Below are 23,884 nucleotides of genomic sequence, written 5' to 3'. Positions count from 1 at the left end.
CATTGTCAAGTCAAAGAAATGTCATAACACAGAAACACGTGAATTTATTTGTTGGTTAAAATTACGATTATAATTCCAAAATGAAGATAAAACAGAAGAAAACACCTCAAAAACTGTTATCAGATAAAATAGCTGACGCACTGACGGTAAAGCCACGCGCTGACATAGAAGATGACCAAGTTTTTGGCACAAAACCGAAAACTATTACTCGTGCAGATTTGGGCTCATCAGACAGTGAAGTAGAAGCGGCTATTAGTGATTTTCGTAAGAGAAATGTAGGTTTACTGAGTGAGGTTAGTAAGAAGTATGAGGGTCAAGTTGTTTCCCGAAAAGATATTGAAGAATCGGCAGGAGATGATAGCAGTTCCGATGATGATGATACGCAACTATCCAAGTCCAATATAGACTTTTCAATAGATTCTGATGAGTCGGGCTCAGGGGTTGACCTATCTAAAACAATGACTGCAGATGAGCAATTCGATTCAGAGGATTCTGAGGGTGAAAGTGATGATTATAGCATCACTCAGTTCCGGAAACAATTGAATGCTGATTCTGATGATGACAATGAAGGTAGCGGTGATGACGACAGCAATGACGATGAAGACGATGATGATGAGGGCGAAGGATATGATATCAGTGCAATGGAGGAACCAATGAAAGAAACTTTTGAACATGTTAAGAAACAGAACAATTCTGAAGAAGCTAAGAAAGGCAATTGTGTTAGAAATCAACTGCTCCTGTGGGAGAGTTTGCTGGAGATGAGGATACATCTGCAAAGATGTGTGAACACTGCCAACCAAATGCCTATGCCTGAGGTTTATACAGAATTGAAGGAGAATGAAGACTTTTTGGAAGAGACCAACGCTACCAAAACTAATATCACTAATGTGTTAGACAAGTAAGTTTATTTACCATTAATTAGCTCAATATATGCTTTAATATAACTAATCATCCTCCAAGCCTTTTCCCAATCATGTTGGGGTCGGCTTCCAGTCTAACCGGATTCAGCTGAGTACCAGTGCTTTACAAGAAGCGACTGCCTATCTGACCTTCTCAACCCAGTTACCCGGGCAACCCGATACCCCTTGGTTAGACTGGTGTCAGACTTACTGGCTTCTGACTACCCGTAACGACTGCCAAGGATGTTTAATGACAGCCGGGACCTACAGTTTAACGTGCCATCCGAAACACAGTCAATGGTGTCTAAGATATACTTAGAAAGTACATACAAACTTAGAAAAGTGGCATTGGTACTTGCCTGACCTGGGATCGAACCCGCGCCCTTATACTTGAGAGGTTGGTCTTTTACCCACTAGGCCACCACGACTTACTACTTTAATATTCCTAATAGGATGTTTATTAATAATTACCATTTTATTTCCAGATTACTCACACTCCAAAATTTACTTCTAAGTAAATATCCAGAGACAAAGACTCTTTGTAACAAAAAACTCAGTAAACAGGCAGATGCCAAGCAATCTGCTAAAGAAGAAGCGACTGCCTATCTGACCTTCTCAACCCAGTTACCCGGGCAACCCGATACCCCTTGGTTAGACTGGTGTCAGACTTACTGGCTTCTGACTACCCGTAACGACTGCCAAGGATGTTTAATGACAGCCGGGACCTACAGTTTAACGTGCCATCCGAAACACAGTCAATGGTGTCTAAGATATACTTAGAAAGTACATACAAACTTAGAAAAGTGGCATTGGTACTTGCCTGACCTGGGATCGAACCCGCGCCCTTATACTTGAGAGGTTGGTCTTTTACCCACTAGGCCACCACGACTTACTACTTTAATATTCCTAATAGGATGTTTATTAATAATTACCATTTTATTTCCAGATTACTCACACTCCAAAATTTACTTCTAAGTAAATATCCAGAGACAAAGACTCTTTGTAACAAAAAACTCAGTAAACAGGCAGATGCCAAGCAATCTGCTAAAGAAGAAAGTGATGAAGAAATACCAAGTGATACAGATAACGAGGAGATACCATCAGACACAGATGCTGAGGAAGATTCTCCTAAAGAAGTTCCAAAATCTGCAAAGAATAAAACTGCTCCCGTCAAGAAACGTAAACTGGAAGAGTACGAAAGTGATATATCAACCACACACAAGGCATTCAAATCATTCCGAGACACTTCCATTCAAAAATGGAATGACAAAACACGTCTTGCAACAGCAACCAACATAAAGAACACACCAACTAACACTATTCTTCAACAAATATCATACATTCTTTCTGACAGAGAGAAATTGGTCAGACGTACACAGCTAAAGAGGTCTGAATATGACATTATCGGTTACAAAAAGAATGTCCCGGAAGAAAGTAACCCAAATAATGAAGAAGTCAACCCAGTAACAAGAGACAGGAAAGACAATGATGAATATATTCCAGAAATATTTGACGATAGTGATTTCTATCATCAATTGCTAAGAGAGTTAATTGAATGCAAGTCAGCAGATATTTCAGATCCAGTACAGTTGAGTAGACAATGGATTGCATTGCAGCAAATGAGGAGTAAAATGAAGAGGAAAGTGGATACGAAAGCGACAAAAGGAAGGAAGATTAAGTATGTTGTTCACAATCAGTTGGTGAATTTTATGGCACCTGAAAAATCAGTATCATGGACAGATGAAAGTATGAATGAATTATACAGTTCTTTGTTCGGCAAATTGTTTGAACAAAGTAATATAGGTTTAAATGCTAATGTTAATGGCCTAAAGTTAAAAGATTAAATAAAACATTTATAATACTTAGAAATGTATTTTCTTATTTAGCAATTGTTATCTCTTTCTTGATTGAACTGAATGAAGTTTGACTTTGAAACTTGAACTAAACAAAAAGTAATTGTGTGTAACTATAGAAGTCTATAATTTGTTTCAACTAATCAGAAGATAATTTTATTTAATTCAAACTATCTACAGAGTTTACTTAGAATTGCTACTAGAATATTGGCAATTCTAATAACTTTATCTTGCCACCCCTCAATAGGCTCAACTGGCATACAACATCGTATAACGAAAATTAAACTGGGGCTTGATACTGCTAAGTTAATAATTGGATACCAGGATGCTAGTGACAATATAGTACAATTGAATCTCTGTAACAGTTTTAACTTTTGACACTTGGGCTTATTACACTTGACTAAATTCAGTCGTCTTAATGATTCAGTCACTAAATTCAGACAATGTAATCGCATTTAAAATTTGAAATTTTTAATTTGAAGGTAGGTTTCATTAGATCTTTTAGAAACCTAATTAGGCTACTAAAGTTTTTAGTCAAGTCCTTAAACCAGCAAACACCAGTTACATCTACACCCAACATAAAATAGATCTATGTATAAAAAAAAAATACAGAATAACAAATAAATCCATAAACCCGAGAGCTTCCGGGAGCATTGCGTAAGGCTCGGTGCTTGGCGTGACGGGCACGTGTGCCCGCGCCGCCGGTGTTCATGTGGCGGGCGGGTGCGCTTTCAGATAATGCCGATATGTCTACAGCGGAATTTTTACATCGAACGGACTGTGGACTCAGGTTTTCAAAGTCATTGTGACTTTAACGTGGAGGGCTGGTTACTGCTGATGCGTGTAAGTTATCTGTGATATAATACCTGCTATGTGAGTAACACGAGTAAGTACCTACTTACTTTCTTCGTTGCTATTTACTTTATCTCGTAGTGATGAAATCACCATGTAGGGATTTTCCTCCATCTAAGGAAATTACACATTAAGAGTGTCCAGGGGTTTGGTGAATTGAGAATAACAGAAACGGTTCGTAAATGGAGTTGGACTGGAAAATTGTGGGTAATACCAACTGGGTCCTAATTTCTATATCTATCTACATGATAAATAAGCTTGTTTATCACATCCAACTTCAATTAGGTATGTACATTATTACATAAAGTCTATGTCTTAATAACCGCAGTCAATTATTGACTGCGGTGGAGTCTCTTCTTCTATTCAAAAGTTCAACTTTGTAGGTATCCTAACGTTGACGTAGACAAGTTAATCTACACAGTTTTCTTTAGAGACGTACTTAGGTGTTTACTATATCTGTGAAAACTGCAATTTTATTTTCCGAAGTTTTCAGACGTGTTGCAGGTCGTCCAGTTTCCCGCGCGCCCTCAACGTGTTATCATTTTCTGTGGTCGAGGTCGGCCGAGGGTTATCATCCCGCCACACAAACAACACGTATTATTGTGTGTATCTATCTGCAAATAATAAACCCACTTAATTTTTGAGATTTCATAACAAAAACTTCGGTTAATTACCAAATAGGTAAGTTGCACGTGATGACGTGAACTTTTAACCTGCCCGAACGAATCAGGCGGGCGTAGTGAGGGACTTCGCTCACGGCGTCGTTAGTATAATGCGTATCGTGAGCATTTCCTACTTTACCACGTTATGCGTACCTATGAGACTACGAATACGCGTAGCGTTGTAGCGTTGTACTTGTACGCTTACGATACGCTATTACGCTAAGACGCGACGCGGCTGTGCGGCCGTGTACGAAGTGCCTGAATTATGCGCGGAAGAGAATAAATCGAACTCTTGAACTCACTAAAGTAGACTAGCTTAGCTAGCCTAGTTTGCGGCGCCCGATTTCAAGAAAAGCTAGATCGATATTCTCTGTCCAGCATCACGTAAGACTAACCATGCATGCCTAACTGCATTATTATTTTTGCTTTTGGTTAAGTAGAAGACATTTCGAGCGTACTCTTCATATACCTGGCTCGAAATGTCTTGTACTTAACTACAAATCTACATATCACTAGGTTTAATTACATTAACCTTTGTGACCCTACTGAAATAAATTATCGACGCATCCTTTTATATCATTTGGAACTTTAATTACAAGATTCGAGACGTTCTTTTGACTTTCATTCCAATTTGTAGGCACCGACTAGAGTCCGTGTTTGTAAGTAACCTTTATATCAGGTAAGATCACATTAAACATGATGAATTGGTAATAAATTATAATGAAAGTTCTTATTTGTCAGGTTTATTGTGAGTATTTTTTACCAAAGTACCTAATATAACATTACCTAATTATATTTAGTACCTACCAAAGCTATTTGTAGTTTCATACAATAGCCAGGTTTGCGTAGGCTGTACCTACCTATATTTTTTGATTAAGCCGTCTACTTATGATTTTGTGTAGGAATCTCAAATTATATTTTTCAAAGCACTCAATAAGTGGTACCTATTTATATTTAATTTACAAAAAAAAAACAACATATTTTCCGAAACAAAGTCGGACCCGCAACGCAACTCATGTAGGTACCTATTAATAGTTATTTGTTATACAAGAGTGCAAAGTTGCTTTTTAACCGCGGGCTCAATTTTGATGACCGAGCAAGCGAAGGATTCTAAAATTGAAACACGAGCGTAGCGAGTGTTTCAATAATTAGAATCCTGAGGGATTCTCGCCACAGAGTGTCTTTGGTTAGCACGTGTGCCTAGAATTTTCAGCCGTTCTAAGTGTTTTGGTGAACTTTTGTGACTTAGTTTTGTGTTTGTGTGTTGTCCTTGTGTTTGTTTCCAGTGGTGTACTGTTATTTCGGTAACTTACTAGTTGTTTATAAGCATAATGGATCAAAATAAACCTCCCGATCCCGATCCTCCCGACATCTCTGCATATGCTCCTCTTTCCCCCAACTATCCGCTATCCCAACTCGCTGATGTTGCTTGCAGCATCGCGGACTCCCAGACCCCATCAACCTCGTATACCAGGAAACGCTCCGGAGATGATGCTAACATTGGCGTGTCAACCCCGCCATCCAAACAACAAAGAAACCTAGTTGGCCGCAGCAGGTACTCAGCTACTGATAAGGCACCTTTTATCGTTCATGTCTCTCGATTGGAGCCCCAGCCTAACGCCGGTACCTCTCTACACCCTGTTACTTTCGGAATATTCCTACAAAAACATAATATTACTAACGTTGTCCGTGATGGTGTTAAAAAAGTTGGTAGGAACCGTGTGTCTGTAGAGTTTAAATCCCCTCAGGATGCAAACTCATTTATTATCAACAGCATTTTACATAAGAACTGCTATGTTGCCTCAATCCCCACTTTTAATATAACTAGGATGGGAGTTGTGACTGGTGTTCCCACAGATTTAAATGAAGAGGAAGCCCAAAAATACTTACAGGTCCCTTCAGGTTGTGGTGAAATCCTGAAAGTTCGTCGCATAAGCAGGAAAGTAGTTATAGATGGAGTAACTGAATTCAAGGCAACAGAGACATGTGTACTTACCTTTGATGGCCAAGTATTGCCTCAAAGAGTTTTTTGCTGTTACACTTCCCTTCCAGTTCAGCAATATGTTTATCCCACCATCCAGTGCCGTAAGTGCTGCAGGTTTGGTCATGTGGAACTAGTGTGTCGGTCCAAGCCTCGCTGCAGTAAGTGCGGCCATGATCACCCTGGTGATGGTTGCAGCACTTCTGAGGCGGAGGCATTCTGTGTGCTCTGCTCAGGGAATCATTTTGCAAATAGCAAGTCATGCCCGGAGTTGGGTAGACAGAAGGCCATTAAGACGGTTATGGCTGAGAAGTCCCTTTCATATGCTGAAGCTAGCAAATCTGTCCCACTTGCTTCTCGCAATTATGCGAATGCTGCAAAAGCAGTTCCCGCCCCTACTCAGTCATACCGCAAAACTGTTTTTCTTAAGCCAAGGACCCATGCCCCTCTATCTCCCTCTTATGATAAAGCTGCCCATCAGCAGATTATTAACTCCCCTGCACCTTCACAGCCTGATGGCTGCGCTCTGAATAACCCATTCATTGATAGTACGAGGGGAGGTCAATAAGTTCGCGGAATGAGAACGAAGGAGGTTGAAATTAAACACCAAATTATTTTTCCTTTTCAATATATTCTCTTTTAACCCTAATACATTTTTCGAATCTCTCAAATAGCTTGTTTATAGCATCGAAAAAAAATGATTTGTCTTTGGCGTCAAAATAGGCCGAAATTGCCGACTTGACTTCTTCATCGTCGTCAAATTTCTTTCCACGCAGCTCTTTCTTCATTTTTGGAAATAAATAATAGTCACTGGGGGCCAAGTCTAGATTGTATGGTGGGTGGTTTAATTGTTCAAAGCAGCATCGGTGAATGGCAGCCGTCGCAACATGGCACGTGTGGACGGATGCATTGTCGTGCAAAAGGAGCACACCTTTTGACAGTTTTCCTCTTCTTTTTTCCTTAATGGCTTCTTTCAATCTTTCCAGTAAAGAACCGTAGTACTGTCCCGTAATAGTCCCAATACAAGTTATTCTACTTTTTTGACGATTTCTGGTGTGTTGGCCTCAATTGGCCGTCCGGAGGGGCGGTCGTCTTCAATGGACTCCCTTGTTTGTTTGAAAAGACCATGCCACTTGTAAACCATGGTTTTACCAGGAGCAGAGTCCGCGTAAACTGCTAACAGCTCTTGAAAAATCGTCTGAGCGGATTTTCCTTGCTTGGTAAGGAATTTAATAACGGCAAACGGTGTTCAATTTTCTCCATACTGGCTGACTTCTTCCCGATTTAGTTGTTTGCAGGTCGATAACTCAAAAGTTAATGACCCGATTAGGGTCAAACTTGGTATATATACTCTTAATGAGGTGCTTATCTAGTGCCTACCTGGACGGGTAAATTTATTCCCGCCAATCCCTCCATTCCGCGAACTTATTGACCTCCCCTCGTAATGTTTCCTCAATAATAGATATACTTATTAAACTTCTATCTACAATCCTATCCACCTATAATACCCAATTACCGTCCAACGTTGCCTACCAATTAACTAACCTTTTATCAAATATTAGAAATGGCGCCTCGCCAAGTATTCCTTCAATGGAATGTGAGGAGCGTGTGGCATAAAAAGCACGACCTCATATTCCTCCTCAACAAATTCAAGCCTCTGGCTTGCTCTGTAGCTGAGACTTGGCTCACCCCGAGTCTCAGTTTTAATATACCACTATTTAATATTCTCAGATGTGACAGATCTGATGGCTATGGAGGGTCGGCTCTCCTTGTTAATAATCGTGTCCCCCTCTCCACCTTGTCCCTTCCGGTTCTGGATGGTGATATGAATATAGTTGCGTGTAGAATCGAGGGTATCACTGTTTTATCGGTGTATATTTCCCATCCTCAGCGTAGGTTTTTAACCACCATTAGGGACATTTTGAATAGCATAGTAGGACCTGTGCTCGTCATGGGTGACTTCAACTGTCACCACTTTAGATGGGGCTCCAATCGTTGTGATTCGTTTGGGGAAGGTTTAGTAGAAATCTTGGATGATTTAGACCTTTGCATCTTAAATGATGGTAGCCCTACTCGTAGATCCCTTCCAGGACAGCAAAAGAGTTGTGTAGACCTCACATTCTGTTCAGTTGAGTTGGCGGCATCAATTCATTGGGAATGTACTACTCTGACGCATGGTAGCGACCATTTCCCCATTGTTGTAACTTTAATTAATAAAACTTATTTAGAGAAAACTTCTCCTCCACTATTGAAGTACAACTTGTCCAAACCTGATTGGTCGAGGTTTGCATCTTTACTGGAGGGGAAAATTAGTATGCTTCCAAATTTAAATTCAAGTTTCCAAGATTCTTCTGGTCACTGCCATGCTAAGAGCTGCTACGATGGCTTTATCTCGGCCATTACCTCAAGCGCAGACTCTACCTTTCCGTTGCGCAACTGTGCCAGAAATAAAATCCCGTCACCCCCGTGGTGGGATCAAGAATGCACATCGGTTATTAAAGAAAGAAAAGAGGCCGAAAAACAGTACAATGATGCGATGAATAGCGTCAATCTTATACGGTACAGACGAGTGTTAGCTCAATCTCGGCGGCTTCTTCGCAAGAAGAAACGTCGCGGTTGGGTTAAGTTTTGCACTTCTCTATCCCCTTCCACTCCTATTTCAGCAGTTTGGAAGAGCATTAATCGTTTCAGGCGAGGCTGCTCCCCATCTATCTCTTCCCCTATCTCGAGACAAACTGCTGAATCCTTTTTCGACAAAATTGCTCCAGCCTATGTTCCTTCTTCCTCAGAACTTCTGCTCCCGTCTGTAAATATTTTGGACGATCCTATGAATGAACCATTTTCGTTGGAGGAACTTGATGCGGTGTTACGTCATGTTAGGGATTCCGCCCCAGGCATAGACGGCATACCGTACTCATTTGCAGTTCATTTTGGTTTTGAAGCAAAAAAGTATTTTTTAGGAATAATAAATTATTGTTATCAATTTGGTTGGGTTCCTGAACAGTGGAAAGCTCAGATAGTAATTCCTCTTTTGAAGCCCGGCAAGACTGCTGATGATCCGAATGGCCTTAGACCAATTGCTTTGTCCTCAGTGTTGGCCAAGATATTGGAACATTTAATTAAAAATAGACTTGAGTGGTTGGTGGAGTCTAGGGATTTACTGCCGAGCCATCAGTTTGGCTTTAGAAAGGGGCTTAGCACCATGGACAGTGTGGCAATTTTGGTTACTGATATCCGTACAGCCTTTTCCAAAAATGAATCTGCTGTAGCCACTTTCCTTGACATCTCTTCCGCATACGACAGCGTCCTTCTTCCAGTTCTCAGGCAAAAATTGCAACAGCTGAGGATTCCGGGTAAGATGGTACAATGTATATGCGCACTCCTCATGTCTCGCTCTTTGATGCTCAGAGTGCAGGGGGAGGTATTTGAGGTGAGACAGACGTGGAAGGGCCTTCCCCAAGGCTCAGTTCTGAGCCCCCTACTATACAACCTGTATACAGCAGACATTGGCTCCTGCCTTAATTGTGACTGCCACCTTCTACAATACGCGGACGACCTAGTGTTGTATGTAGTTAATTCATCTATTGCGGACGCTGCCTCATCTCTCTGTCTCTCCCTGGACTCTCTGCACACATGGCTTTTGAACCATGGTCTCACGTTATCCGCCCCAAAAAGCTCGGTAGTGATTTTTTCCCGAAAACTACTGATCCCTCAGGTCTCAGTTAACATTCAAGGACAAGATATTCCCATAAATAATAAAACAAAATTTTTAGGCGTTTTCTTAGATTCAAAATTATCCGGGATTCACCACTTTAACTATTTGATCCAAAGATGCGAAAGAGCAATCTCCATCTTAAAAGCTCTCGCTGGTGTCTGGTGGGGGGCCCATCCCTTCACTATGAAACTGGTCTACAATGCTTTAGTCCGCAGTATCCTGGACTATGGGTCACACTTGGTGATTCCAAGCAACAAAGGTGCCTTGGCCGGTTTAGATAGGATTCAGTCTCAATGCCTTCGAATCATCTCAGGTTGCATGAAGTCGTCGCCTATTAACGCCTTGCAGGTCGAATGCGCGGAACCTCCTCTAGCCCTGAGACGTCAGTACCTTGCTTCCCGTTTCCTATCCAGGGTTATTCCCAAGTCGTCCCACCCCCTCATCCCAAAACTCAGAGAGCTTGACACTCTTTGTCACAGCTCCAAATATTGGGAACACAAAGAAATCCCCCTATTCCTAAAAGCATACCGGTTTTTTCAAAATTTAGAATCCCCCATTGCTCCATATCCCAGACTTCCTCTATTTAATTACCCCTATGAAGTACTTTGCTTCACCCCTAAAATATTCTATAACATTGGCATATCCAAAAACTCCCCATCGGCAAATTCGGCCTTTAATGCGGTTTTGGGTGAACGATGGATTGGGTTTCAAAAGTTCTTCACGGATGCTTCCAAATCAAATGGTGGCTGTACTGGAGCCGCGGTTTACTATCAGAACTCTAAAATAATTTTGAAATTCAAATGTCCGAAGGAGTCTTCTGTATTTACAGGCGAGTGTGTGGCACTATTGGAAGCTTGTCGTTTTATAGAGTCCCATGAGATTAGCTATGGAGTTATCTTTACTGACTCCCTTAGCTGTCTCCAAGCCCTATCCCAGAATCCCTTCAGAACTAAACTCCATTGTCCTATTGTCCTGGATATTAAAAAGTCCCTTTTCTCCTGCACTAGGCAAGAGAAAGAAGTTCACTTAGTCTGGATTCCTAGCCATTGCGGTATAGCGGGCAATGAATGTGCCGATGCATTGGCCAAAGATGCGTGTTCATCTGAGTCTGCTGACCTTGTACACTTCTCCCTTCAAGGGCATGACCTGCTAAACCTCCCTAAATTGAGTCTTGAGACCTCGTGGCAGGAATGCTGGAACATCTCCAGCAAAAAGAAGGGTAGCTCTTATTTCGCCATTCAACCGGTTGTAAAACCAAAACCGTGGTTTTCAAAATTTAAAAAATACCCTAAAACGGTAATTTCAGTCCTGTGCAGAATACGGTTAGGTCACTGTTGTACACCGGTCTTTCTGCGCAAAATTCGGGTGCAGGATTCATCCCTCTGCGAGTGTGGACTGGATGAGGGTACCCTGGACCATATATTTTTTGACTGTCCTAACAACTCATCCTTTGATTTATATGGTCGTCTCCAAAAACTTAAAATTCCTCTCCCTACTAATTTCCGTTCCCTCTTATCCCACTCCTGTCCAGAACTGCTCCAGATGCTGTTGATGTTTATACATCAAAACAATATTAAATTATAAACTGTGGCCTATATTTAGGCCTCAGTTTGTATGGTTGTGGTATATGTATGTTATGTGTTACTAACATTTTCTTGTTATTTTTATATATGTAAATGTATTTCTGTTTGTTTCAGTGCCGTCCTACTAACACATTAAGTTACACAAGATCGGCCACAGCTCCGTCTTAAATCAATATATGTGTATATATTTTTTTTTTTTTCATTAAAAGCACTACTTGCTTGTCATCCCACTTGTCATTGGCAGAATCGTCGAATTGACATCGACACGGATTGCCATATTCAAAAATAGAATAGAATAGAATCAAAAGAGCACAAGGTGAAAAATCTTTGCACTCGAGTGCAACACGTAACTTTTCATCCCACCTCATCGAGTAAATTACTAAATGCAAAAAAACAAAATGGCGCGCACATACGAGTGACAAATTAAAAAGATGTACCTATTAAAGTTAACATATTTGAAAACTCACTTTAAAAATGAAACGACGTTAAAAATCTGTGTAAAAACAATAATAAAAAATATTTAATTAATTGAATAATTATTTTCAGCAGTATTTTATTTATTTAATATGTATTTGTTTGAAAAGTCTTATCAAGATTGTCACAAATGGAGTATTGCACACGATGTTCTAAATTCAAATCACTTTGCCGCTCTAGAGGATAAAAACGACTTTTGCGCTCAGATATCAAAGGGTAAAACTACTCTTTCCGAGATGGTGGGATGAAAATTAATATATATGCTTTCTTACCTGCCATAATTACTTGACTTAATGCCTTGAGGCATTAAGTCCGCCAATGTACCTTTTTTGTACATAAAGTATAAATAAATAAATAAATAATTGGGTTAGGAGACCACACCGAGATGCATACTTAGTGCTAGCTCGAGCGACATACTTACTATAGACAAGAATTTTCACATAATATAAATACTGACCTATTTTGGCCGCGTCTCGTAGAAGAGCAATTACTAGGTAAATACTTTGCAAAGCTGTGGCATAGAGTGGCTTATTAAATTTTTTATGACATCATAATCCTGGCATAGTTCTTTATTATAAGTAGCTGGAGAATATTAAATTCTACACATCTCTCATCGCGTGGCGTGGTATCTGTACAAAATGTTATGAACTATTAAACCGATGGATGCATGCATATTTTCTTAACTAAGTAGAGTTTGATGAGTAAAAGAAAATATGGGTAGATCTTTTTTTTTGATGGGATATGTTCATATGACCCCACCACGGGACGGTGTGGCTGACTGAAACATGTAACTTCTTAAGCCCTTAATGTACGAGGGCCGCGATAACTCCTTCGAACAATCCCGTAGCCCTGGGTAGATATACTTAGGTAATAAGTTAGTGTGCGTGCGTGGTCGTTAATCGACTGCACATTATATGTAGAATGACGCAATTGATGACTAATATCTATCGAAAGATCTCTTACTTGCACCACTTTTACTCGATTTTCTAATGAATGTTGTTGTTTTAGGTATTGAACATGTTTGTTGGATTAGAATATAGCCATTCAAATTAAGAACTTTCGATTTTCATGTATTGAACTATCGAGAACATATGACCAATTTTAATAAAGTTTTAATCTAATATCTATTATAGCGAGCTTTCTTTACTGCTAAAAAAATATGAAAATGGTAGATATCATCACGAAAAAAAGAAACTCAGAAGTAAAGATGATACCAAAAATCTGCAATATTTACCTACACATTGATTGTCAACAAAATCCAAGGGACCGTGGAGGTCACCTTATCAAATTGTTTTTATTTTGCGTGAAAACAAACACGCAGGGTTAGATATAAAACTGCAGATACCTTTGCAGCTCTCATCATTAAAACAGACGTGTTTACCAAGTGCTTAACGAGTGAAACAATTGACGACTACGGGGTGTCCTGTGGGATGCCTGCTCTGATGCATAAGCGATAGCGGGGAACTACAGTCTCGAGCGCTTCCAAACTTGAGTTATTCCACACGGCAAAGCATTCTACGACCGCGATTCTAAATTCTGAACAAACAAATAAAACTTTAAATTGTTTGGTTGGCAGGTTACAGTAAAATATTCAGTAATTCGATGTCATGATTGGGCGATCAATAAGCAATTTTGCAATATCAAAAAGATTGTTACTAATTTATATGGATCACAAAAGTAACGGCATCTTGCGGCTAATTCGAAGGAGCCCAAACGGAACTAAAAATCACCGAAAGCAAGTTGATTTACATAAATAATAGGGTTTATTATCACAATAACCAAAACAATAACCCACCCGCTGACGCTTATATCTCTCGTTGCGTCCAATGGTACTTCTGAGATAACATCTGGGCGGGCCGCCCGCCCGACAACACCACCAGTAGCAAGACCGCGCGCGAACGAAACAAACGTACACGCAGTCATCACAAATCATCACCAGTTAAAATATCGACTAACTAATTTATTATTGTTATAATAATATCGACTAAACAATGAACGAGTGATGTGTTTCGAAATTTGAAAGTGAAGTGAAGTGCTGGTTGGTGAGAAAAAGTTTGGATGTGAAAACTTTTTTGTAAGTAGTCGCCTTTTTTGTTTTGTTTTTTTAATTGGACTGCATTATCTGGGAAAAATTGTAAGTATTTGACTAGATCATATTTTAAGAGCTTAGGATAATGCTTATTTGTAAAAAAATATTTTTTAGGGACGGTTAAGAAACGTGAAAAAATTGCATTATTTGATCGATGTAAATATTTAAGTAGTCGCCTATAGTTGTCTGATTGAGTTGCTTAGAAAGCTAAACCTATAAATTAAACTATAACACCTAGACAGAGATACAATTATAGCCAGACGAATGATATTTATACACTATTCTATTTAAACAAAGCATAATAAGTCAATTGTCATACAACTTGGCAACGTACATATGTGTGCTTTGAATCTATTCGTTCAAATATATCTATTAGCTGTCAAAATTCGCAATGGACATGGAATAAGTTGTTAAATAAAATATTGAAAAACATTTCCACTTTCTAAAGACAATCCTTTAAGTACTATATACATAATATTATATATTTCTTCATTTAATTATCAATTATCTAAGTACAAATTATTTATTATCGTCATTTCTTAAGTAGATACTGTAGATACAGTATTAAACAGCAGTCTTAACTGCGTATCAAACTTTTTACCGACAGAACTCGTTTGTTTTTTTGTAATATTACGCAAATAGCGAATAATATTTATAGACACGTATTATAATCACAAAAATATAGTACTGTATTTTATTAAAATATAAATTTGACCCTGGCGAAAGCTAAGGGCGCTAGATAGAAGAGGTCCAATTACTGAAACCGAAGTCGGGTAGTTTTCGAGCCCTTTCAAGAGTTCGTTATTTTTCCAAGTTCGTATTTCGACTCAATTTTTATCGATTTATTTTTAAAAGTAGGTATCTCCGGCGGATTAAATATAATTTCGATTTTCAAATAATGATGGAATAAGCAGTAGGTTTAATTGATACTGTATGAAAAAATACTGAAATTGTTAGCGTTGCCTATATATATTATTTTTTGCCAATTCAAATAGAGAATAGATACTTACCTGGGTTATAAAAAAGATTGGTTGCTTTACTATTACCTGCAACAGTAGTTCAATAAAGTACTAACATACTTACATTTTGGTCCACATTGATTCGTCCCTGACTTTGTAGAAACTCACTGTCATTACTGTTCTAATGTTCAGAATTGGGAAGTCGATTTTAATGAAGTAACATCTTAATACTGGTACTTTAAAATTTATTTTCGACCATTATATAGTCATAATAATCTCTTTCATAATTTCTTACGTCTTACTTTTGCTACCGATGGGAAAATTAGAGGAAATCATGAACTCGTGAACTCATGAACAAGGAAATTGCGCATTAAGCATTACTGCCATATTTTTGAACACAAATAATTTGTTTATGTTTACTGAAAGAGATTATTTACTGTAATCTTTGAATAAAGCTCACGATATAAGTAAAGCGTTTTATTACATAGTAGTTGAGCTATTCTTACCAAGGGTTGAGGAGGTAAGATAGGCAGTCGCTCCTTGTAAAACACTGGTATTCAGCTGCATTCGGTTAGACTCTAAGCCGACCCCAACATAGTTAGGAAAAGGCTAGGCCGATGATGTGAATTTATTAAAAAAACAAACACATTTAACGGTATACCAAGTATATAAAACGGGTTTAATCCTTAAAACTCTGTTTACCAACATAATATTTAGGTGCGCCAAATTAAATAACGCCCAAATTTCATTATGCCTACCTTTTCGATAAAGCCACTTTGATCTCCCGAATATACGGGTACCTACATATAATATTGTATACTTGTATATTATTGTACATTTAAGCTTCACACATAAATATATTGGTAAAGTATAAATTGAAAAAGTTTTGTAAGTTCGAGCAAAATACCTTGGGCCACCTGTCTGCCAGTCAATGATTTATATCGATGCTGTAAATATATTAATTGTTTTAATTTGTAAGCTTGAGTGACTTTAAACATATTGTTATGGATTTGATAGATTTTTAATTAAACTTCGCCAACTGTTTTCAACAGGTAAAAGTTTTCTAGACGATTGATTTGCTCACAATAGCCACCTTAGCTTATTTATTAAAAGTATGAGTGTACGTATTTGTAAAAAAACAATTGCAAAATATCGTTGAAATTAATGTATTATTTTGCACCAGTGCCTACTGTTGCTCATAATCCAAAAACTAAAATATATATCCTTCATGGTGGTTTCAAATGTTTTTTCTTCTTTTAAATTGTACTCGGCCCGAACGAACACCACTTCTCAGATTACCTTTGAAAGAAAATATCGGATGCTTTTAGACGGCAAAAGGATATAAATACATACTTACCTTTAGATAGTTCACACTATCAATTAACAGTACAAGTGTGACATATCCATCTCCCTCACTCGACCTTCCACCGAAAGAGATAACGAATTGATACACTATTACACTCTATGTTTTTACTGTCGGGTCATTACAAAACAGACTTATCTCGATTGATTTATTAGTATAAGTGTTCCCAGCTTCTGCAAGTTAATTTGTTAGTTTATAATTGAACAGAATGAAAGATAAGTTGAAATTGTAATATTAAAATAGTAATTGTGTAAGTCTGTCTGAAAGAAAAGTAATTTCTTTCGCAACTTAAGACTCTTTGATGTAGGTTTCTTAGCATTGTGAGTTACTTAAGACAAGCTGTTTGTTTAATTACTGTTAAATTGGAAAAAGCTTTAAAAACTACGACAAAAAGATCCTGCTCTCTGTAAATGTGAGCAGTTTTTTTTATAGAATTGTTTTAACATGAATAACTGACAGTGGTGTTGTACTAGGAATATAATTGACAATGAAACCCGCACGTAAGACTCAGACTACAATTAACGGAGCGACTAAGTTTATAAAACACTAGCATTTCGTGATTCAAACAAATCGTTTCTTCTCAGAGGAGAAATTCAAATATTTTGGTTAAAAACTTCTCGGCTCCGCTTTTGTGGAGTTTGGGCCTAAGTTGAAAAACCCCAGAAACAATTCGTGTTCATATGTTTTACATTCGTTTCGCATCACTGAAGTTGCCGATATTAGGTACGCGCCAGTGAATATGTTGCCTTATGACATTTAAAAAATAATGGATATGTTTACAATATTTTTGTGAAGGTATTTTTTTCTCAATATTTTTGATGTGCAAGAGATGTTATTTGTGGTTTGTTTATTTCGTAAAATTTTATTTTATTTCATAAATTATTATCATAATTTACGTGTTTTCAGAAAATGCTTGAAATAACAAGACAAAAATAAATAAAATTAATGGCTCTGTATCAAAGGTTTATTCAATAGTAACCTAGATAAAAAAAAAACATATTTATCCTTTGAAAGAAGAACAAAATCGATTCTTTATGATACTATCAAGGAAGGATATAAGTCTTGTAAGCTAGTTACTGAGTTTAAGAATAAATAAAGATTTTTTATTCACTTCGATTTCAATAAAAGGTAAAGAAAATTTAAAGTTTCTTATTGCCATCACCCAACGCTGCATTGGGTGTCTGTTATCACACATTCAGATTGCAGAAACAACTACCGCGTAAATATTGATAACGGCAGTAGCCTAATTATATCCGGGTCACACGGTGTCATGGTCTTATTAAACATAAGTATAAAAATATTACATCTATTGATACCGGAGCTTCCACGTGTGACAATGTTTTGGTACCTACATAATATATGTAGGTACGTATGTACATATAGAACGCACCCACTATGCGTTATGTATGGTACCACATAGCTGGTACCTACCTGAACTGTTTCTTTTCTTGATTGCTGTAATCCTAGAAAATACAGGGCCGGTAAAAAAATATTTCAGTTTGGGTTAGAGTGTTTATCCTTGAAGGCTATAGGCTACAATACGTGAAGTAGTTGCCACGGGAATCGGGTGAAACTATGGGCGGAAGCTAACGTGCTCTGCAATTTTACATACATGCGACACAAGGAATCGAATGCGTAATATCCAGCACATAATCCAATCACTTAGCGTATGCGTCACCTGTGTCATCATCGACTAGTTATTTACTTACGTCATTTGTTCTTTAAGACATACGAGTGTTATGCCCTTTACCATATAAAATAAACATACACCTTACCTGTTTTACCATAGAGGCGTGGCTCGCGGTTCGCCCGACTTTAGTTAACGGATGGCACTGTCAAAATCATTCCAGGATTCGTAATGGTAGGTGCACACGACACAGAGTTGAAATTTATACAAATATCTGCATGAACTTAAAGTATAAAGTGAGTTAAAATCTAAAGTGGAATTGTAAAGTCTGTGTATAAATCTGAAGAAGAATAAAAATATGATGATAAGATGTTAGTGCAAACTTATCATTGGCTCAGACTTTTACATGCACCGTATGCACCGTTTTCTATGAGTATCTCATCATCATTGTGTGAAGTTGGTATCTTGTGGACTCACCGTAAGGCCCTTGCGGCTCGAGACTGCATGTAAGAAATGACGATAGGCCGTTCTTGACTGTTAAGCTAGGTTGCTTTTTCCCGAATTGCACCTTTCTTCAGGAGGGTTGTGGGTCGTCATTTCCTAACCATCCGCTTTCTCTTGAAACTTTGATCAACACAAAAATGTTTAAGGTTATATAACATAGGGTTTTGATATGAAAACCTGCCTAAAATACCCCGTTCTCCATCTAACCAAACTTGTTTAATTTCCTGTGATGTAGGTACCTACCGGCAACCGTGACGTCACGACTTGACGCGGGTACATCCGAAGGCAAACATAAAGTTTGTTGACTGTAACCTGATCGAGTAGCTACGAAAAATGATATATTTTATCCTGTATTAAATTGTTCACGACCTAACAAATATTTTTTTTTGACGTGACAACGTCTTATAAATCGATGAAGCCGGCTGCACGCACGAAAAAACATGACTCATGCGGCGTTACCACGCTCTGAGGCGTTCCGTTTAAGGCTTGAAGTGCAAGCGAGAGCACGCAACGAGCGACAAAGAGGCACGATCGGCCTCCGCTTTCGGCAGCGTTCGACATCTGACGATCAATTTCTTATGACGTTGTCACGTTCGACTATCGTCAGTAAACCGACTTTACAGACAACCGTTTTTTTTCATATTTTTTAGTACGGTGCTTCATTTGTTAACTAGAAGAAGTTAAGGCCCGTTTAAAATCTGAGGCTTATTTTATTAGGCCCAGGATACAGAATAAATGAATAATTGCAAACTTCGTGGACTAATTAAATTCGTAGCGCGCTACGAAAATTGTAGCACACAACGAAAATTCGTAGCAAAGCAGGACCGTTAAAAAATATCAGTATTTGATATTGTCAAATGTAGCAAATGTTGAACGCATAAACTGATTGTGTTATTCAATTTAGAGTAACTTCAAAATGCAGACTGAACACTCATCCGACAGTTGACCCGAAAGAGTTTTCGGTCGGTCTGAGACCGGCTAAATACCTGATCTTTGTAATGTGCGAACTACCATTCATCTTCATACTGATCTATGACTAAAAGTGTTTGGGTACTCTTATAGGTAAGCTATTATATTCGAACCGAAAAGAAAAGTCGATATTCTTTATAAATGTCCTTGAGCAATGCTTCTTATAAGAATGTGTGATTGATGGAGGTGTCAAATCAGTAGGCTTTCACATTGATATTATTTATTACTCACTAGCGACCCGCCCCGGCTTCGCACGGGTGCAATGCAAAATATACCTGCTACAGAATGTCCTTATACACGCACTAATTATTGGTTAGTGCTGGAGTAAGAAATATTTACTTACTATTCGTTCGACTAAAAACAAAAGATTATCAACAACAAAATATACCTATTCTTTTCAGTTCTTCTATGAACTTAACTATAATTTTCAATAATTGAAAATGCTCGCCCTAATACTAAATTGCCTTAACTCTAAATTCAAATCAAAGTGTTAATGGAAGAAATACCAAGAAATATGGTTTTAAGCTAATCCTATCTAACCTATATAATGTACTTACAATACTACTAATATAATAATAATAAAAATTAAAAGATAATCAACAACAAAAGATACTTATTCTATTCAGTTTAATTAATTCTTGATATTTTCCTCGCTAGAGAGCTCCGATAAACGCGTGCGATCGCTGCAAATCATAAAGTGCTATAAGGCGAAGCGCGTTTTTTTTTTTTGGTATGGCATCTCGCAGTTCAGCCTAGGAGGCCGTGTACTGCTTAACCGGACTTTTCCCTGTGGATGCCTAGAATTTAAGGCCTCCAGCCAGGGGGGCGAAGCGCGGCCATCGAAATCGCGCAAACAACTACGACCCTGCATTTTAAATTTGTAATATCTTCGGTAATATTCACTTAAATTACATGCTGTAAAAAGCATATTGATCTATCATAAATGCACAATTTACTGAATTGGATAAGGATTAATGCTGTATTGTTTAAAATCACTTCGTAAATAACCATTTTTTAGTAAAGAATAAAAATGGTTATGCTGGGTTATCCCTAAGAGATAGACATATACCATCGCGGACTTTTTTGTTGAACTTTTTAAGGTGAACAATACTGTAGTACATTATTTTGGTCTATCTCGTAGGGTTCAGCCAGCGTTTGCAATATAAGCGCAAAAAAACGTGCTTATTTACGACATCACATTAGAAACCTTTAAATTTATCAGTGTTTCTCTACTATATTATGCATTTATTATACATACAAACCTTCCTTAAGAATCACTCTATCTAGTAAAAAAACCGCATCAAAATCCGTTGCGTAGTTTTAAAGATCTAAGCATACATACGGACATACAGCGAAAGCGACTTTGTTTTATTACTCATTACTCATATTGCGATGGTCTTTGCACGATGAACACTGAAATGACCTTACAGTATGTAGGTACCTCATAATATTGAATGTATTGTAGAGGTATACCCGTATATCGTAGATAAAGTGTTATGTTAGATAAATCCCAGAAAAGTCAATTACGTAGCTCATTTTTTTATTGGATTCGTGGAATGGACATCCTAGGAGATAGAATAATAATGAAATACTGATGAAATTCAACATACGTTTTAAAATATTCCTATTGAGTTTTAACTTTTTGAATGCTTTTATAGTTCGGCCATTCAGAGAATGCGTTCCTGACACGTCGCGATTGAACTGACGACGTAATAACATTCATTGATTATTGATATAATAATGTTGTTTTAATGCTCCTCAATTGTTAAAACGGTAAACAACCAGCAAAAATATTTTTATCGTAACTGCAACGCCATTGCAAAGTTACGTCGTCAGTTCAATCGCGACGTGTCAGGAACGCATTCTCTGAATGGCCGAACTATAAATGTTGAATCTTGAGTGTCATTTCTTTCACGGTGTAATCATTTTTGCTAGCTTATTTATCGTGATGTATCTGAGGCTGACGCTTACATTACTCAAGAGACAGCTTTTCTGGTATGTTTTTACCAGAGTATTCAATGAACATTCTTTGACTTATACGCAGATAGAAGTAAAGATTTTAGTATCCTTTTAATGTGTGACAGTATACGTAGTAATAGATAGTGTTTGAAACAATGATTGTCAGTTGTTATAAACGTTTTTATAGTAAGCTTTTAAGTATAGTATAGTATCGGTTGGTGACATTTTAATATATCGATATGTCTCGTGGGCGGTGGCAATTTCGTTTGATAACAATACGGCTGTGTTTTTATTGAGCATCGATAGCGGGCTCGTATCTAAGAGAATTTTAAGTGTCGAATAATCCGGCTGTGGTAAATAATATTTATTTTTGCATTTATTTCTGGCGAATAGTATACATATTAATGTCTTAAAGAGTCTATTTAATTTACAGCTTTTATTTTATACACGTTTGCCTAATTTCTAAATGTCGGTTTCGTTGTGAATATGACACAAAAAAATTTAACCGACTTCCCAAAACACTAAAAAGCAAAAAAAAATCTATTTTTAGGTGCATCGGCCTAGAAGTCGGTGTCTAATGGATGTTACTAAGTTAATTTTGCCACCGACTTCTAGGCCGATGCACCTAAAAATAGATTTTTTTTTGCTTTTTAGTGTTTTGGGAAGTCGGTTAAATTTTTTTGTAAAAAAGTTTTTTATTTAAAGCTTTTCAGTGATACGAATAGTTGTCACTATCCATACAAGTGAGAAGTTCTCATCAATACAAAGAATATAAGTCCAAATACGAGGTATTTTACATATTCAGTTGTCGAGTTCCCTCGACTTACTTTCTCTGGTCTCCATCATCAGGTCAGCTCCAAACCTTCACTGTTGCAAAGGTCTTGTCAATACAAATAATTTAAGCCCAAACACGAGGTAGTTTACATATTCAGTTGTCGAGTTCCCTCGACCCTCTCTGGTTTCCATCATCAGATCAGCTCCAAATCTTCACAGTTGAATAGTGCTTTTAGGCGTACACCTGAGTGTCAAGTTTTTACCTTATGTATGCCTACAACTTTCGAAGGTTGCCCTCGATTTCTCAGGGTTTCCATCATCAGATCCTGACCTGATGACTATGGGACCAACTGGCAGCTATTCCGAGTCGAACAAAAAAAGAATCACGTAAATCGGTCTATAAACCTCGGAGTAATCGATGTACATACATAGAAAAAAAAAAAAAAAAAAACATACCGGCCGAATTGATAACCTCCTCCTTTTTGGGAAGTCGGTTAAAAATATAACTGCCTTTAGCTATGTAGGTAGTCATTTAGTTGGAACCTGAAGACTTTGAAAATTAGAAGTGTTTTTCATTTAAATAGTTCACTTTAAGTGGAATCTAGAATTTGGTACCTGGGTTCCGGCTTTTTAAATGTGTATCATTCATAAATCCATGATCCAATATTTACCTATAAAAGTTTCAACAGGTGGCAGGTATATCAACAATTAGGAGAACAATAAATAAAACTGTTTTCAAATTAAAATAACGAAACAACACTAAATTTTCAAATTAGGTTTGTTTTGTATGCAAATAAGGCGTATTTCAGCAGGTAACGTTTAAGCCTGCTTGCGTGTTGGCTTAAAATTAATTAAATTATGTAACCACAGTATTCCTTAAATAGACGTAACCGCTTAGACGTGTTAGCTGGATACAGGTTGCAAAACCACACATTCTGAATACAATACAATATTTAATCTGTTAAGAAAATAGGGGCGAAAATTGTCTATATAATCTTGATTCCCCGTATGTTAGCGGGGTTAGCTTTCCTAATATTTTCATTACTTTGTTCTATTAATGACATAGGTTTCTCTGAAATTGGCACTCTTCCATCCATCTCCACTTCATCTAGACCGGAGCGGGATGGCGCTGGAATTCCCACATAGTTTAGTAGTCTCCTCTTTACATACATGTATCTGCTTTGATAAAAAAACTAAATCTTGGTTTTCGTTTATACTTTTAAAAGTATGACCAGCCCCACAGATATAACATGTAGTTATTTTTTTTTGCCGAAAAATAGTAAATCAATTACGTAAATCCGACGTGGATGGATTACGGTTTCAAAGACTTAGATTAATTGCGGGATTGAGAATCTTCTTTTAAGTGTAAACCGTGTAAAAATCGCTTCTCGCTTATACTCTGTTCTTTGTACCCGCGCCACACGTATTGGTATGCAAAAAGGCTTTGTGAGGAAACAAAATACGGCCCATACGTCAAATTTATAATGAATATTCACAATATTCGGGATGTAATAAAAGTTGTTCTTCCAAAATCTCTTCAGATTCCTTTGTTATATTGACTTTGAAGATTATTATTGAAAATGTTTTAGGGCTGCGTGTGTACTTACCAAAATGAAAAAGG

General features: G+C 37.7%; 2 protein-coding genes across 3 annotated transcripts in view; both read left to right on the top strand.

Annotated features, from left to right (window-relative positions):
- The first annotated feature begins 1 nt into the window (after nt 1).
- Nucleotides 2–2,764, top strand: LOC124638370 (protein AATF). The gene is made up of 2 exons (XM_047175317.1): nt 2–898; nt 1,846–2,764. The coding sequence occupies exons 1-2, from the start codon at nt 81–83 to the stop codon at nt 2,741–2,743; spliced, it is 1,716 nt and encodes a 571-aa protein (XP_047031273.1). The 5' UTR covers nt 2–80; the 3' UTR covers nt 2,744–2,764.
- An 11,159-nt stretch (nt 2,765–13,923) lies between these two features.
- LOC124638029 (adipokinetic hormone/corazonin-related peptide receptor variant I-like) overlaps nt 13,924–23,884 on the top strand; it is a 109,913-nt gene continuing 99,952 nt past the window's right edge. The window contains exon 1 of one of the 2 annotated variants that reach the window (XM_047174801.1): nt 13,924–14,093. The gene's annotated coding sequence lies outside the window, so the exon portion shown is untranslated. The remainder of the gene's footprint in view (nt 14,094–23,884) is intronic. The other variant, XM_047174802.1, reaches the window with a different exon arrangement.

The sequence above is a fragment of the Helicoverpa zea genome, chromosome 17 (assembly GCF_022581195.2).
Source record: "Helicoverpa zea isolate HzStark_Cry1AcR chromosome 17, ilHelZeax1.1, whole genome shotgun sequence".
NCBI lineage: Eukaryota > Metazoa > Arthropoda > Insecta > Lepidoptera > Noctuidae > Helicoverpa > Helicoverpa zea.
The sequence above is the reverse complement of the archived record's forward strand: the minus strand, read 5'-3'. Positions and strand labels throughout refer to the sequence as shown.